The following is a 17,006-nucleotide window of genomic DNA, read 5'->3' as shown; positions in this document are numbered from 1 at the left end:
ATACTCAGATTTTCATCATTTCAACACACTAGACACACTTCCCAGTTAGTCTGAGATGATAAATTTACTGTAAAAACAGATTATACTCATGGGATACTAATACACCGTGTAAATGAGGGGATATGCTTGTGGATTACACTCTCCTTGGAGAGTAATTGACACGCCTCATTGGAAATAAGGCATACTTATTATCCAAACCCTATTTATTGATGTCTATGTCATATTGAAACAACAGCCTATTAATGATGGGAGTGCACTCTTGTTGACCCCAGTTATTTCTAAATTGTTGCAGGTTAAGGAGTGGCTCTGCCTGAACTGTCAGATGCAACGAGCTCTTGGGGGTGTAGAACCACCTGGCCCACCGGTCAAGGCGCCTCAGAAGCTGCCAAGCAAAGTTTCTGCTCCACCATCACCACAGAAAAAGGAGATCCCTCCCAGTGTGGAGCCTCCTCAAAGTCAGAAACCCATAGTTGTTGAGAAACCACCAGATCAACTTCCTGCTGTGGGCCCTCAGCAAAAACCAGCTCCACAGCAAGAAGTTGGGAAACCACCACAGCAACCATCCAAAGGGGCAGCCCCGCCACCTGCCAAGGCAGCTCCTCCTCCACAGACTGAACCTCCTAAACAGGAGTCTGGATTCTTTGGCGGCTTTGGTTTCGGTGGAGCAAAAGACACCGCCAAAGCTCAGCCTACACCCCCATCTAAGCCAGCAGAATCTGCTACAGGATTCTTTGGCTTTGGGAGTCGCACAGACACCGCTCGAGCTCGATCTCCTTCACCTCAACCCGCTGAGTCAGTGTCCGGGAAGGTGATGGGCTTTGGCTCCTCTTTCTTCAGTTCAGCATCAAATCTGATCACGTCTACTGTTCAGGATGAGACATCTCCGACACCACCTACTGCCCGCAAGGAATCTGTATCAGCCCAGGGTCCTGCAAAAGCTCCACCAGCTCCGGACACTAAACCACCTGCTGCAGCACAGAAACCAGAGGAGAAGAAGCCTGAGGCTCCTCCAAAGGTCACTGCTCCATCAACTGCAGTTAAAAAGGAGGAACCTCCAGCAAAACCCTCTGAAGCTCTAGCCTCCAAACAACCTGCTCCTCCTAAGTCATCGTGCCCGCTCTGCAAAGTGGATCTCAATATCGGCTCCAAGGATACTCCCAACTACAACACCTGTACAGAGTGCAAGAACATGGTGTGTAACCTTTGTGGATTCAATCCCATGCCTCATCTTGGCCAGGTAAGAACAATTTTTACATTTATTCTAACTAGCTGAGCAGCTGTGCATCTTGTCCCCTGTTGTGCAATGTATGGCTTGGTTATAAAGGAGTGTAAAAGGAAAGGCATTGCGCTTTGTGGGAGCTTGTAGAACTTACTCATTAGAATCCAGTGTTTCAAGCGTTATCTAAAGAAGGATTAAGTTGGTGGCATTTATTATCTGATGCACATGTAGTTGGCTGTTAGTCAAGGCTCAAAATAGTGAGATCTGTCTGTTAATTTGTTGTTTCTGCCTGTGGTCAGTGGATGGGGCATTGCTCTATCTACCATATTAATGTTTTATTTAAAGTACAATCGCTGAGACTGTCTGATATCAGTATTGCCCCAAGGTTGTATCTAGAGTCGCATAAATGTAACAAACAATGCCTTTAGTTATTTTTCACCTCATTTCATTACATTATCTACTCTGATGTCTCTCTTGAATTTGTATCCCCTTCAGACTCCCTGTACTGTTTATCATTCTGGCAGGGACAGAATGAATAGCTGTGTGAGTGTGTGTGTGAGTGTGTTTCTGTATGTGTGTGTGTTTGTGTGTGTGAGGACTGTGGACTCTCCTTGGTAGTTCCCTTGAACTCTATTATGGACCCTCATCATTGTGCATTGTCCATATCATTGGATTCTTGCTCTTTGTGAGAGTTGCCCAAGTGGGGAATAGCCAGCTAAATTCATTTAAATCTAGAGGGATACAGTAACCGATTGGGGGTTTTTCTCTGTAGACATTCATGTCCATTGGCCAGATGTTCAATAAAAGCCTTGTTCTGTAGTGAAGTGATTTTACTTTCCGAAAGCCAGACATGCCATTTTCAAACATTGACTGTGGCTTTGCCTGCAGAATTCCGAGGGTATTTATCGGAAGGAGGGAAAAGACCTTTTAAAAGCAGGATTGTAAATTAGATAATTTTGGCATTTTATTTGGTTAGCTGCCCAGACCATGACTTTATATTGTTGGTGTGTGTGTGTGTGTGTGTGTGTGTGTGTGTGTGTGTGATGTGTATGTTTGTGTGTGTGTGTATGTGTGTGAAACGGTGTGTTTAGAGAAGGTGTGTAAACTGTCCTAGCTCGGCTTGTGTGTCAGTTATTTCCCTTAGATAGTTGCATTGTTTACGTGTAATGTGTGTTTGTGTGTACTGTATCCACGTACCTTGTTCATAGTGAATATTCATGAGCGTGCTGCTGGGACAGCTTCCTCTAATGTGAAATGTGTTAGGCAGCCTTTCATGTAAGCGTCCTGCCTTAACGGCAGCCTTAACGCCGCATATATATGAAATTACATAATGGCTCATGCGAAGATCCGGCCAGGAGCAGAGGAGGGCAGGAACTCTATTAAAGTGATTGAAGGTTGTGCAACAGCATTAACGCAATGGGATCTTATGGGTTTGCGCGCGTGTGTGTTTGTGTGTGTGGAAGCTGTGAGCACATGGGCATGTGTGTGATATGCCAATAAGTGGTGGTAAGATTGTTTTCATTGTAACCCCTGTGGGTCTGTGCGTATCCTTTATATGTTGTACCGATATGCTGCATTCACCATCTGGTCATTGCCCAAAACAGGGGGAAGATGGCACTGAAATCACCAAAATCACTCACACACTCTCTGACACCTACAGCCAGCGACCTTAGCTCATTCCCACTGTCCCAATGTGATCTTGATTCAGTTAAGAGAGTGGCTGAACAAATGCTGTATATGTAATACATCACATTTGTCACTGGTTTCTAGTGATGTGCATTCATGTAAGGGAGATTAAGGAAGATTTCATCACATATATGAGCAATGTGACATTTTCACTGTCATGCTGTTCCGTCCATGACACGCCATGGAGAAGAGAAGCTCTGTGTTTGAGGTTAATGTATGTGTACAGAACAGGATCAAGTGACCTCTCAGCCCTGTCATGCCACAGTATAGCCAAACTACTCATTATTGTGAAATCACATAATAAATGTTCACAATCCTATTAGGAAATAGCATTAGTATTTTAACAATTTATATACATGTGAATCTGATCACAATCTTTCAAACATTTCCCTAGTGATAATAGTGGCTATAATAGTCCATGATAGTTGTCCATATTGCTGTGGTATTTTGCCATTGTTTCCAAATGTGTCATCTATTTACCAGTTCTCCTAACACAAGCCATGCTAAACTCATAAATCCTTGCAGTACTTTCTGTTTTGGTCTCCCAGCTAAATGATGAGGGTGGTATAAACACTTGAGCCTTTGAAGTTCTAATTGGCAATTTCATCTAGAACTAAATAATGTTAACAACGTTAGAGACTCCAAGAGTACATCCAGAAGCTTGTATGTACCTCTCTTATTCTAGAAACAGTGGGTAAAATCCACACATAGACATGAATCTATTAGACAAATACTGAGGGAATTTTATATACCATCTTTAAGCTCAGATAGTATCTAAAATGAGAAGGAAATACTGTTACCTTCAGAGAGAAGACATTTAAATAATTATGTGGCTCTCCAGGTAAGGCTGGAATTATAGGTGGTTAAAATGTGTTAATAGTCTATTTGATGTAAATACGTAGCCCTGAAGAAATAATTTTATTATCCACCTTTATCTCTAAATGTAAGTCATGCTCCTTTTATGCCTATTTAAATCTCAAAGGATTTAAAATGTCAAGCCTTGCAGGGGCTGCAGTAGAAATGTTGTCCAAGATATGTACACAGGGAGAACATAATGGAGAAATGGAGAGAGGATGAAAAGGGGAGGACAGAACAAGGGAAATCACTGGCGAGAGAGAGAGTGCAAGAGAGAGAGAGAGAGAGAGAGAGAGAGCATTAGACCAGGACAATAAGGCACAACTGATGAGAAAATCTCTCTCCACTCAGAGACGTGACCTCAGCACCAGACAAGCATCAGTCTTTTCAGCTCAAGGCTTTTTTTTAAGCCCTCAACCACTGTGATGTGTGCTCTTTTCACTGACAGGCACGGCCTATTCTTTAGGAATCATTGAAGCAGCATTGGTGGTATGTTTAGTGAAAACCAGAGAGAAAAAGTGAGAGGGAAAAGTGTGTGAGAGCAATGGGGTGAAAGAGGAGAAGAGAGTAATGAAAGAGAAACAGTGGAAGGAAGATGTCAAGAGGCAATACATTAAGGAAAGATGGGAAACACAGAGAGGATTCGACTGATGAGAAGATGGAAGGGTAAAAACGAGAGAGAGAAATAGAGAGAGAATAAGAATGGAGAGAGAAGAAAGAGAGACGAAAATAGAGGGAGATAATGGCACTCGGTTCATGTCATGACCGTCAGCAATTTTAGCCATTTGTCTCACACCTCCCCCTTCCATTTCTGCCGAGCCGATCATAGCCAGTTAGTGGACATGCCTTATCGCTGTCATTAGCACAGCCGCATGCGTTTAGTATTAGCACTGGCTGAAATGTGAGCATCCCCTGACAGCTGAGCTGGGATATGGTGTGCCGGCCCTGTAGCCTACCTGTAATGAGGGGAGAGTGTGGAAAGACCCAAGGGTTGTGTGTGCTAGCTGCACATTAATAATGCAGCTGTTAGCCAATTTAGGAGACAGGTAAAGCAGGTTAATCTAATGTAATTATGCAACGTTGACCTGGTGTGCCAGAGATCATGAGAGTAATGTGCTTCTATGCATTTGGCATGATTTTGGCCAATAAATACTCTATTCAGGTGAAACATTGCAATGCATTAGCATTTTCTCACAGGAATAGCGTTGGCTTGTTGTGTGTCACCGTACCAAACTGTTGATCATTTGATGTTATTTTCAAGAATTCAAAAAATGATATGTCCTCATTGAAAATGGCCAGTTGTTTTTCCAATATTTTTGTTTTAAATTCATGTCCATTATCTTGTACAACTGGTTTTCAGCTTCATTTTCAGTCAATGAAATCAACAAAATCATGACCCACTAACAAAAGTGGCATGATGCTGAAAATAGCTCTTAATGACTTCAGGGGCGGATTAGATTCTCCTATCATATTTTACCAGCAATACTCAGAGGAGCACTGCATGCAAACGTTTTAGGCGTGACTGTGCTCTCTCTCATCTTTGACTGGCAGCTGTTCTCTGCATCCCCCGCCAGTCCACACTCATAATGACATTAGTAGGTCTGTCCGATGCAACAGTATCTGTGCAGCATTCTTTGTGAATTCCCGAGGTGTTCCAAAGCTGTGTAAAATAGCCAGGGGTGAGCTAGAGGCAGAGGCACATGCCACAGCCATCGTTCATGCTCGGTCGCTCGCTCGGTCGCTCTCGAGCGGCTTTTGAAGGAGTGAGCTCACAGCACAGCCCCCAGTCTCTAAGCCACTTTGCATGTTTTCGGTCATTTAAAAAGCACCACCAGGCGAAAGAGCACTGGGACGCTGAAGCCCAGGCCTGGCTTTGCTGTGAGGCGAGGTGTTGGATGGCAGCCAGTGTTTGCCATAAACGAACCTCATTTTTTTTTTCTGACTGCATTCAAATCTAACTACTATAGTGTCGCTGAGATGATCAATTCAGCAGCTATCTAAGGGAAATAACAGACAGACACACACGCACACACACACACACACACACACACTCTCTCTCACACACACATACAGACACACACTGTGCCATCTTCAGCCTTGCTCCTCCAACAAGTACATGTAAACATCCCCACAATCAGAAACAGCAATTCTCAGGACCAATTCTCTGGATAGCACTTTCCTCGTTCTATATTCCTGTAATCTTCTCTTTTTCATCTCTCTCTGTCTCTCTTGCCCCCCTCTATGTCTCTCTCTCACTCCTCCACTCCCCTCCCCTGCCCATGCAGTGCTGTTTGTCAGATTGCAGGACCCATGGGCCTGCACTCCATTCTCAGTACAGAGCACTCAGCTTATTACAGATTAGTGGGTCAAGATTCTCCATTATCATACTGGCTGATTTATCTGGCGTGAGGCAGTGCGGGGGCTGTTGAAAATGCAGTATATTAGCCAGCAACATCTGTTGCCAAAGGCATCTGCCAGGAAATCGATAAGGTGCCAGAGCAGGTTCTGCTGTAGTGGCACCGCACCAAGGCTCTGATATACAGTGCCGGCTCTTATTCAATTCCCCTCTAATTATATTCAATACTGTCTCCTTAAGCCTCAAAGGCCCAATAGAGCCCTTGAAAACCCTGGGAAGATGTAGACAGGAATATCATTATGACCTGTAGGATGTTATTCAGTGACTGCATGGTCACAGGAAATGACCTTGAGCTTGTGTGAGATATTTAGTTGCTAAAGACCTGAGGATGGGTAATATATTTGGTCAGTCATCCAGGGCAAATGACTTGGTATTGTTAAGGAGATGATTGAACCCATTAATCTTGAATGCTCTGCTCTGTCTTATTTTACCAGGTGCCAGGCAAGATAGTTAAGGTGTATTCATGTAAATGATGGAATGAAAGAATGTTAGGGAGTCATGTAAAATATCTTCAAGTCTTCTTAATTCTATTAATGTGTGTGTGTGTGTGTGTGTGTGTGTGCGTTAGTGTGTGAGTTTGTCAGCATATATGTTGTATGCCACAATTACCTTGTTTGTAGCTGCTCATCTAGCAGCAGGGGGTTGGCATTACAGTATGGTTTATCACAGGAAACGTGCTGCCCTGTGTGGCCTTTTCCAGCCCTGACTGGGAGCTCAATTAAAGAGAAGGGGGCTGGCAGGCGGCCAGTGAGCCACGTGACCCAGCCACTACTGCTTCAGTCGGCTGCCATCCCCACCCCAAGAGACAGGCACCCTGGGCGAGATATCCAGCTTGATGGGGCTAGTTAGCGCTGCTCACAGCATGCCAACAGCATAAACAGCATAGCCCATACACTTGCACAGATTAGACACCTTCCTTTTGTACTGCTCATTTTGTATGTCTTTATAAGGCTCTGTCCAATTGCAGAATAAATTGGTTTCTATTGAAGATGGATAATGGTCAGACTCATTAAGCTTTAGATATACAGTGTAGCTGTGATGGGCTTATTTCTATGCCCAGTAGTGACTGTCAAAGATCTACAGCTATTATTTTCCCACAAGATATGGAATACTTATCCAGACCTATCAACATTCATTTTAGACACAGGTTGCGTAACTCCAGTTGTAAATAGTATCTTTAGAGAATTTGAACTCATAGGAAAATCACAATGAATCCATACTTCAAAAATCAATAAAAACAGAACAGGTCTCTGATTTCTGTAGTTGTCCAATGGCTTTACAGAAGAGTGAAGAGCTGTTTTGACCTACCTGTGACCTTTTTCAGAATACAAAATAATATGCTGTGGGCAGAGGGTGCATATTAATTACACAGCATCCATCCAGTTTCATGCAGAAAGACATGGCATGAGCAGCTTATCACCTAGTGCCGTTAATACTCACCACCCAGTCCCTCAGATGATTAATTCACACAAGCTTTTGAAACACTCCATGTACATTTGTAACTGTTAGTGTAAATTATTTTTTTGTGGTTTAAGTTTAGTAGTACCATCTGTGAGTTGGAGGCCATTGGAGAGAAAGAAAAAAACAAGAATCAATGCAAGGGCGCCATCTTTCTTCCTCTGATTACTAATTAAGGGCTTGATTGGCGCCGCTGTCACAGGCTAGTGGCACAGCTCCTCTGATTAGCCTAGGTGTGCTGTGGAGGGAGACAGCTCATTCACGTGCTCAGACCCCTGGCACAAGCCCATCACCACAACTCCCAGGATAGACCTACAACCACTGAATTCATAAACAAAGTAGATTATCCATGCTAGTGCCAAGTATGAATCAATCAGGCAATTAATGTGAGGTTTGGATTATGTGAGCAGGATAATATTAAGATTCAATTATGGTTTAGATTACATTTTAATTTTCATCATAATCGTCATAGTTGCACATAACATGTCAAAATGTTTGTGTAGAGACGTTTGTCTTCTTGCAGGATGAGTGTGGATGTGTGAGTGGAACCTGGCCGTGGAACCTTGGTGATCAAAAGATTAGTAGCTCAATCGTGCTCCTGATTGTAGATTAGACCCCAGCTGGATTCCTTTATAAAGGGCAGAGGCAGGAATTCTCTAGGCAGTGTGATCGTGTCTGTAATTTATTTTTATAAAGGCGGCTTTGAGCGGATGTCAAGGGGAGCTGTGCACCACACATACCGTTGCCCACTCTTGGTTGCCAGTTGATTAGCATTTCAGTGGAATGGAGGTACATTATGATTCTGCGTTTGTCTCAGGCATTTCTTCCCCCGCATTGCAAGCCTTTCACTCGAAACCTTCAGAGAGATACATCACCCCAGATTCACCAAATCTCCATAGGGTTTCCTGCACGCACAGAGCTTCACGTGGATTTGAAGGAAAGGCGGCTTTGTGTTTCAGAATGATGCAATAATCACCAAATTTGAAAATCAATGAATTTACATTCTTACCAAAAATATCAAAGTAACGATGTCAGTCAAGAAAGTTGGAGTGATTAGTGCAACATATTATTATAAAAACTGTTAAAACAAAACAATAGACTTTTGGGATGTCACCTTCTAAATACATAGGCACAGCCTTGTTTACTGAGAAATTTAGTGGGTTATTGTAGCCTCCAGTATTCCTTGACTGTGTTTTACCCAAGTGTAATTACACTGTCATGTTGTGTTACAGTGAACTGAGCTATTGCTTTCTCCAGACTCTCATGATTACAGCCAGAAGCTTAGCCACATTATTTTTGCATGGTGGTGTTCTATGCAATCTTTCTTAGAAGGCAATCTCTGTATCTGTAAGGATTTGTTAGTTACACATTCATTCATTACAACTAATCCTAGCTATGTTATTTTTCTCACAGCACCTTCATTCATGCATGGAAAGAAGGGCAATGGTATCCATATTAATCTGATAATCATTCATGGACTGGCTATTTCTCCAAATATATTTGATGCCGTGTCCCGTGAGAATACTTGTTGCAGTCCATAAAGGACAGCAAGTCAAGTCTCTGCAAATTGCATCTATTATGATATGAGATCTGCTTCTATGACGTGTGTTATGATTCACAGATCAGAGAAAGAAATAAGTTGCCAGTAGTAGTCTTCTATCAAAACTGTTAATGTGCTGCAATAAAAATCGGGAAGAACATCATTCACGTAAATGTGGCAGCTCCATCCAATGACAAACACTTTCTCTTTTTTTTCTGGGAAAAAGAAGAGTAGAAAACGTTTTTCACCCGCTCTTTGTAGCCAATAATGAAATGTCAGCCTTTGACAAAGAGGACTCCATTAGAATGCCTGTGAATACAAATTAAGAGATTTGAGAGTGTTTCTGAGTCAGAGCAGTGATGTGTGAAAAGAGGTCTCCTAGCTTCTCAACCCAGAGGTTTAGGTCAGGGCTGGAGCTTGTTAGGTCCTCTCTGTCCCCTTCTGTCGTCGTCTGTACAAGCTGTCAGCTTGCTCATATTCTTTGGCGTGCTATTTCTGGGAGTGATTAGGGTTCCGCAGATACACATCAGGCATTAAAATAAGCCTGTGTCTGTGAGGGGAAAAACACTGGACAGAGAGGAGGTTACATCACAGCCTAGGACTAAGTGTAAAAGTACATGAAATATTATTTTATTTGCGTCACCAGGCACAGCATCTTTAATCTCCCAGGGAAAACATGGCATCTGTGTTTGTGCACGTGCGTGTGTGGAAGGGATTTTCCTTTCTTACTCCCTCTCTCTCATTTCCTCTCTCTCGTTCTCTCTCTCTCTCTCAATCACTCCCCCCCTTTATATGCAATCATACACGCTCTCTGCAAACGCATTGCTCATAGTAGTCCCATATCCTCACATCTAGTCTTCCTGTCTCATTTTACATATTTACATATTCCATGTTTCACTATCCTAATGTCAGCAAGTGAAATCAGGAGAGGCTTAAGACAAAATGAGTCAGAAGGGAATGCAAATTCTTTTTCCTATGAATGTTCTTCGACCAAATGAAATGCTACTCATGAAATGCAGAGTATTAGCATATCTACTGAGCACTGCAGAGCACTGGCTGGCTAAACTGTTTTACTGACTCATGTACAGCCATGTGTTTCATATGTATTTTTTTACTGTAGCACTTTTTGTATACAAATATCTCTGGCATCACACAGAGTTATGTTTTCTTGGTTTATTAAAAGTATGATGTTAGCTGGCAAAGGGATAGAATTAATGTGTGGAGTAATCCAGCGATTAATGAGGATTCTTGTTGTCATAATTACATGTTTACATAATACCACAGACATCCTCTAAATTAAGAATTAAAGTACTTTTAAAAGCCAGCCAACCAGTTTCATACCGGGCCTATGTGGCCACCATAGATAGAATATTTAGAAAATGAATTACATTAACGATATTCGGAATACATACCAGAGCACCAGGCTTCAGAAATGTTTTTGGTAGCTTGCTGTGTCATTTAGTTTAGTAGTATTGAGTATAGTATTGAGTAACCTTGTGAACTGTTTCTGTCCACAGAACGAGTGGCTCTGTTTGAACTGTCAGACCCAAAGGGCTCTCGCCGGACAGCTGGGTGACATGGAAAAGATGCCAGCACCAAAGCCACAGCCAGCTAAAGCAGAAAAGCAGCAGCCCGCAGCTCCTCCCAAAGTGCAGTCTGCAGTGCCCAAAGAGGCCATGGTGCCCATTGCATCTCCAGCAGCCTCCAAACCTGCACCTCCTAAAGAGGAAGTAGTATCCACTAAGGCTGGAGACCTTCCTGTTTCACCTGCTCCTGCTGCACCTACAACATTGCCCACTGCAGCCACTGTCTCTACCGAAACACCTGCAGTGCCACCTGCCTCAGCTGCTCCACCTGCAGGTTTTGCAGTGCCACCCAAAGAGCAGGCTGAGGCTGTGGCACCACAGAAGAAGGAGGCAGAGAAGACAGTGGCACCTGCCCAGGCAGTCGAACCAGAGAAGGTTCTTGCTGTGCCAGCTCAAACTAACATTCCCACTGCAGAGCTTAAACAAGCAGTGGCTGTTCCACAGGTTGAACAGGTAGCGCATGCTATGTCTGGTGATGTTGTAGTCGATGTTAATGTTGATGTCTGTGCCGTCCATGTCCTTGATGTTGTTGATGTCCTTGTCAGAGAGGATGACAGAGACAAGGAGGTCCTCACAGAGGAACTTCCTGACAGAAAGGGGGAAATCATGGAGCCTGTAGATAGATCTACAGGAGACTTGACGATCGCAGAGAGCATACATGTAGATGAGGGACAGCAGGAGACAGTGGACAAAACCGCAGAATCAATGGACACCTCTACAGAGTCAATATCTTCAGAGCTTTCTCTAGAGGAGCAGTCTGAAACAGAAGCTGATAATGCTGATCTAGTTTCTGATGCAGGGGAAGATGCTGAATTATATGATAATAATGTTTCTGAGGTCCACTGTGAGGAACTCTCTGAAACCCATGAAATTGCTGAAATTACATCTGGAGTAGAAGATGTAGAGATATGTGATGGGAAATCTGACATGCTTTCAGTTGTTGAGTCTGCAGTGCAAAATGTACAACTCACAAGTCCTGAGGCATTAGAGAGGGAGGAGATACCTCAAACAATTGACAGACAGTCAGAAGTGACCTCAGCTCTCCTGTCAGAACAGGAGTGTGAATCATATGAAGACATTGTTGAGCAGATTGCTGAGGTGTTATTTGATGAGTCAGAAATGCATGATGCATCACAGATCATGGAAGGGTCTGAAATAGATGATGATGCAGAACAAGGTCAGGTCAGAGAGAAGTCTGAATTGTATGATGGAAGTGTAGAGCCAGTTTCTGAGGTCTGTGTAGAAGAGTTAGAAAAATATACTGACACTACCAAACTTGTGTCTAGTGACCTTAAACAGGATAATGAAATATTTGAAGAAAATGAGGAAGGATCACATGCGTGCAATGGAAATACAGAGCACAGTTCTGAGCTCTTTGTTCAGGAACCTGAAGTAAATGTGGAAGATAAAGAAATAATGTTAGAGAGCCTGGAAGAGAAGAATGAAATTCATGTTGAAAATACAGAAATAGGTAGAGTAGGCTCTGAGGTTCCAGTTGAGCAGGCAGAAGTATGCATTGATGATGTTGAGCAGGCCTCTGAAGTTTCAGTAGAAGAGAATAAAATAGATGCAGAAAAGAGTGAACTTATTTCCGAGGTCCCAGTCATAGATACTGATGTGTGTGCAGAGCAGTCCAATATTATTCCTGAGGCTTATGTGAAAGAATCAGATGTGTATGCTGAATTGTCAGAGTGTCTTGTACAGAAAGAGGATGCATGTATTGAAACTAAAGCAAAGGCCTCTGACACCCTAGCTGAATCTGAAATACAAGCTGAGAAATCAGAGATACTTTCAGAAGTCCTGGTCCAAGAGCCTCCCATAAAAGACATTACTGTAGAAGCAGATACAACTATTTGTGATACCACAGTAGATATGCTATCTGATAAGAATGAAATTATTACAGAGCATGTGATATATACAAAAGACTATGAATTTACACACAGCATAGTAAATGATCCACAAGAGGAAAAGGCACAGTCTGTGTCGGAATCCACTGTCACATCTCTGTCAACTGAGAATAATGTAGATGCTCTTTCAGACAAAGTGGATGAAAAAATCAAACCTCTGGAAGCTTTTACTGGAGACTCTACTGCAGTTCATGTAGACGAACTGCTTGACACACAAAGTGAAAATGCAGAGGGGACTCTGGATATCGCTGTAGAGCAACCACCATATACACCAGAGAACAGTATGACATTTGTGGAAGTATCCACAGGTGACATTGTGTGCACAGAGGTCCTAGTAGAGGAAGCATCTGACACAATGGACAAAACAACTGAAGTTATGTGTCACACAATATCAAACGAACAGAAAGAAAATAAAGAGCCTGTGGAAATATCTGTAGAGGACTCTTTGTCTTTAGAGATCTTAGAAGAAAAAACAATGAAAGTGAATGTGACACATCCTGTGGAAATATGTACACAGCAGCCCATGTCCACAGAGGTACTCCTTGAGGAAGTGTCTAACACTCAAGAGGAGAAAACTGAATGGGCAAAAATACCTCCAAGCGAATCTGTATCTGTAGAGGTCTCAATAGAGGAACTATCTGACACACAAGAAGAACAAGCAGTGTCTGTGGAACCATCCACAGAGGAGTCTGAAGTAAAGGTAAACGTCATACACTGTAGACTTGTAACAGTTCTTGAATGCATTGATGACATAGTTAGGCATTCATGTAAACAGAGACTTAATATGCCAAAATGCTACCATGAGGCATATCCAGAGAACTGTTTTACATTTCATTCACAGTTACCTTTCTTTGTTACATACCAAGAAAGGTTCTTAGATCCAAGCCACTGGGAACTGTTCTTCATGATCCCCCTTCTGTAGCCCTCCATCACAAACACTGTTTGAGTTAGAGGGGCTGTTGTGTTTGTCATCATTCCTTGTCTTGTTTCTGTCATTTTTGTTGTTTTTGTTGTTCTTGTTAGTTCTTCTTATGTTCTTATTGTATGTACAATGGCTGTATAACTTGCATTGTAACTCATTGTAACCTGCTCTCTGTCACTATAGGTGCAACCAAGTGGACCCAAATCTCAGATTCAACCACAAGAGACCCAAGATAACATCATGAAGGATGACGTTAAGATTGTAGTAGAGAGCAGCCCTACCACAGAGGTCCCCAAATCTGATGAAGACAAGCTATATGTAAAGGATGTCAAAGACATACAAGGTAAAGAGCAGGACCTAAGGGGACAGGATATTATGCGGATCTCACCAGAGTCTTATAGTTCTGCAGAGGAAGAACTAAGGGCAATCCAGAATGCAAGTGAGGTGGCTACAAAGACTGCACCCACTGAGAAGTTGACAACTCATACACCTGACACTAAAAAGCAATTAGACTCCATAGAAGATAGTAGTGAGAGTGAGCCTTCGCCCCTATTGCAGAGGAAGAAAGTCAGTTCTGTATCCTCTAACAGTGAAGACTACAAAGTAGAAAGTCCTGAGTCAATGGATGATGAGGAATTTATTCGTAGGCAGCTCATGGAAATGGGAGCAGATGTGGACTTATCACCATCTGAAGAAGATAGCAGTGCAAAGAAAGAAATCCCTCTAGACACAGCTGAGGCTGCCACAGAGAAGCCAAAACGTGTCTTGAAAAAACTTAGTGTTGAACTTGATGAACCAGATCACAGCCAATCATCAGATGATCTTGATTCTGACAAAATCCATATTGTCCCCCTTTCTCAAACAGTCAGCAAAGAGGATATGGATGTCTCTAATGAAGCTGCAAAGCATACTAAGACCATTGACACAGCTGCTGCCATGATGGAGCACAGGGGTCCTCGGCGCCAAAGCACTGAAGACGCTGATGCATCAATGGAGAGTCTGGTTGATTCAATCGATGACCGGTCTAAAGGTGATGGGTCATCTAGCCTCCATGCTTCTAGCTTTACACCAGGAACAGCATCACCCACATCTGTATCATCCCTTGATGAGGACAGTGACAGCAGTCCAAGAAATAGACGAAAAAGTGGAGAGGGCAAACACAAAAAGGCCAAGCATCGACAGCATGGCCAAGGACTTCCCACCATTGAAGACTCCTCTGAAGAGGATATTCTTGGAGAGGGAGACCAGCTCAGAGATCAGGAAAAACAGACTGACGTTGATCAGCAGCTGAGCAAGAAGGTCTCCAGGAGAGAAAAGATAAGGATAAAGGTAAATAAAGAAGAATTGCTCAGGACATCTGGATCAGAACTCTCACCAAGCATTGAATCTGAAGCTGAAGGTGTTACCCCCAAGGAGACACCTCAAGTAATAGAAAGAGAGCCCTCCTTGCCATCTATCTCTCCCTACATTCCGTCTGCAGAGACATTGCCAGAGAAACCTCTGAAGAGTGCAGATCAAGCTTATGAAGAAATGATGCAGAAAGCTAAAGCTATGAAGTCCAAAATGGATGTCACACCACCTGCTGTTGAGTCTTTGTATGGTGGGATGTCAATTGAAGACTATGCATATGAGTCATTAGTTGAAGGGCCATCGCATACTGATCAGGAGTCCGAAGCAAGCATGCTTGCAGTACAAGAGTCGATGAAAAAACTCAGAACACCTGAGGAAGTGTATGAGGAAATGCTGAAAAATGGAAAATTAACACCAGATGAACAGCTGTCCCAGCCAGAGATAGCTCCATCCACAGCAGCTGAGACTTGTTATGTGACAATTATAGGTAGTGATGGAAAGCCACACTTAGAGGTACAGCAAGAATCATTGACACCTGGAACAAGCCCTTCGCAGACAAGTCCAGTATCTCCTGTAACAGATTCACTGTCCTATGATTCACCTGAGGTAATACTTATTCCCTCAAGTGGAGAAGAGGAAGAGATAAGAGAAGAAGTGCTGCCACCAGATTCCACTTCAGTTCGAAGATCTCTCTATCCAATTCCAGATCTAAAGATCATTCAGTGCTCTTCTGGTGAGGAGGAACCTGAGGAAGGTGACAGTAGTAGTTATGAACCTCAGATTGCTGTCAGTGCAGAAAGTTCTGAAGCTGAAATTGAACTTGAGAAGCCAGTGGCAGTGGCTGTGCCAACATCAGCGGAGGCATCAGCAGATGCAGAGCCTATCTCGGTTGTTTGTGAGGTTCCTCAAACCAGGCCTGGATCAGTCATCCCAGTACAAGACACAATTCTGTCACCAGAGGCATCACCCTCCTCCTCATCTCCTGATTCAAGTTTATCAATGACCACTGCAGTCTCGTCCTCACCATTATCTGACCAGACTCCCGTATCTGCTCCTGTTTCTCCTGCTGTTGTTGAAACCCAGGCTCCAGTGATTATTCCAATCCCAGACATTGTCTCTGAACCATGTGTCTCAGATCAGAAAGAGCCCTTACCTGCTGCAACCTCTTTTGCAGTATCTAAGAAGGAAGTTCCATCAACTTTTCCACCACAGGTTTCTGCACCAACTCCAACTGTAGCAGCTGCAGTCCCAGCTCCTGTCAAAGTTCCAGTTCCTGCCCCAGCTCCACCCATAGTTTCAAAAGTACCTCCTGCCCCACCTCCCAAGCCAGTAATAGTTTCTAGCCCAGATATAGTGTCTGCTCCAGCTCCAGTTTCAACACCATCTTCTATATCCAAGCCAGCTGTAAAACCTAAGCCAGTTGTGCAGTTACCTCCAGCCCAAGCACCTCCAAGTGCAGTAACAGTGTCAGATCAGACACGCCCACCTGTATTACCTCTGACTCAAAGTCAGGCTGCTGTTCTGCCACCATGTCCAGCCCCACTCCAGGTCACAGCTTCTGCTCAAAAGCCAGCATCATCAATTCAAGCACCAGTCCCAGGTCCTGTCACTGTCCAAATGCCAGATCTTGAGTCATCACCAACCTCAGCTCCAACTGAAGAACCTCTTCCTCACCCACCATCTGCTCCAGTACCTCAGGTAGCACCTGCCCAAGCAGTTCAATCAACAGCTGTTATTCCATCACCAGTTCCTGTGCCAGTCCACAGAGCCGTAACATCAACTGTGCCCGACCCAACTCATGTAGTTGTACAGATGCCAGATTTGGTTTCTTCCTCATCTCAAGCTGCAGTTCCAACACCAGTCCCTACCACTGCTATTGCCTCAGCATCAACATCAGCCCCAACTGTCCTGCCAGCCAAGGAGCAGATTCCTGTTTCAGTGTCTGTTGCTGCTTCAGTGGCAACTCCACCAGCACCTGCATCAGCTGCTGCTACAGCAGTAGTGCCGGAACCAGTCACTGCTCCACCTGCAGCTGTAGCAGTTCCTACTGCCCCTCCTCCTCGCCCT

At 43.6% G+C, this 17,006-nt stretch overlaps 1 protein-coding gene across 1 annotated transcript in view; it reads left to right on the top strand.

Annotated features, from left to right (window-relative positions):
• The window catches only part of pclob (piccolo presynaptic cytomatrix protein b), a 74,812-nt gene that overhangs the window by 20,738 nt on the left and 37,068 nt on the right, over nucleotides 1-17,006 (top strand). Inside the window, exons 8-10 of the mRNA XM_076272783.1 lie at nucleotides 293-1,237; nucleotides 10,692-13,367; nucleotides 13,773-15,834. Of these exons, the coding sequence (XP_076128898.1) occupies nucleotides 293-1,237; nucleotides 10,692-13,367; nucleotides 13,773-15,834 (5,683 nt within the window). The remainder of the gene's footprint in view (nucleotides 1-292; nucleotides 1,238-10,691; nucleotides 13,368-13,772; nucleotides 15,835-17,006) is intronic.

Source organism: Alosa pseudoharengus, unplaced genomic scaffold, assembly GCF_046254945.1.
Source record: "Alosa pseudoharengus isolate Yale_2024_CS ecotype anadromous, Long Island Sound unplaced genomic scaffold, YU_APseudo_1.1 YU_APseudo_1.1_scf_10, whole genome shotgun sequence".
Taxonomy (NCBI): domain Eukaryota; kingdom Metazoa; phylum Chordata; class Actinopteri; order Clupeiformes; family Clupeidae; genus Alosa; species Alosa pseudoharengus.
Note: the sequence above shows the minus strand (reverse complement) of the source record. Positions and strands in the feature narration are given on the sequence as shown.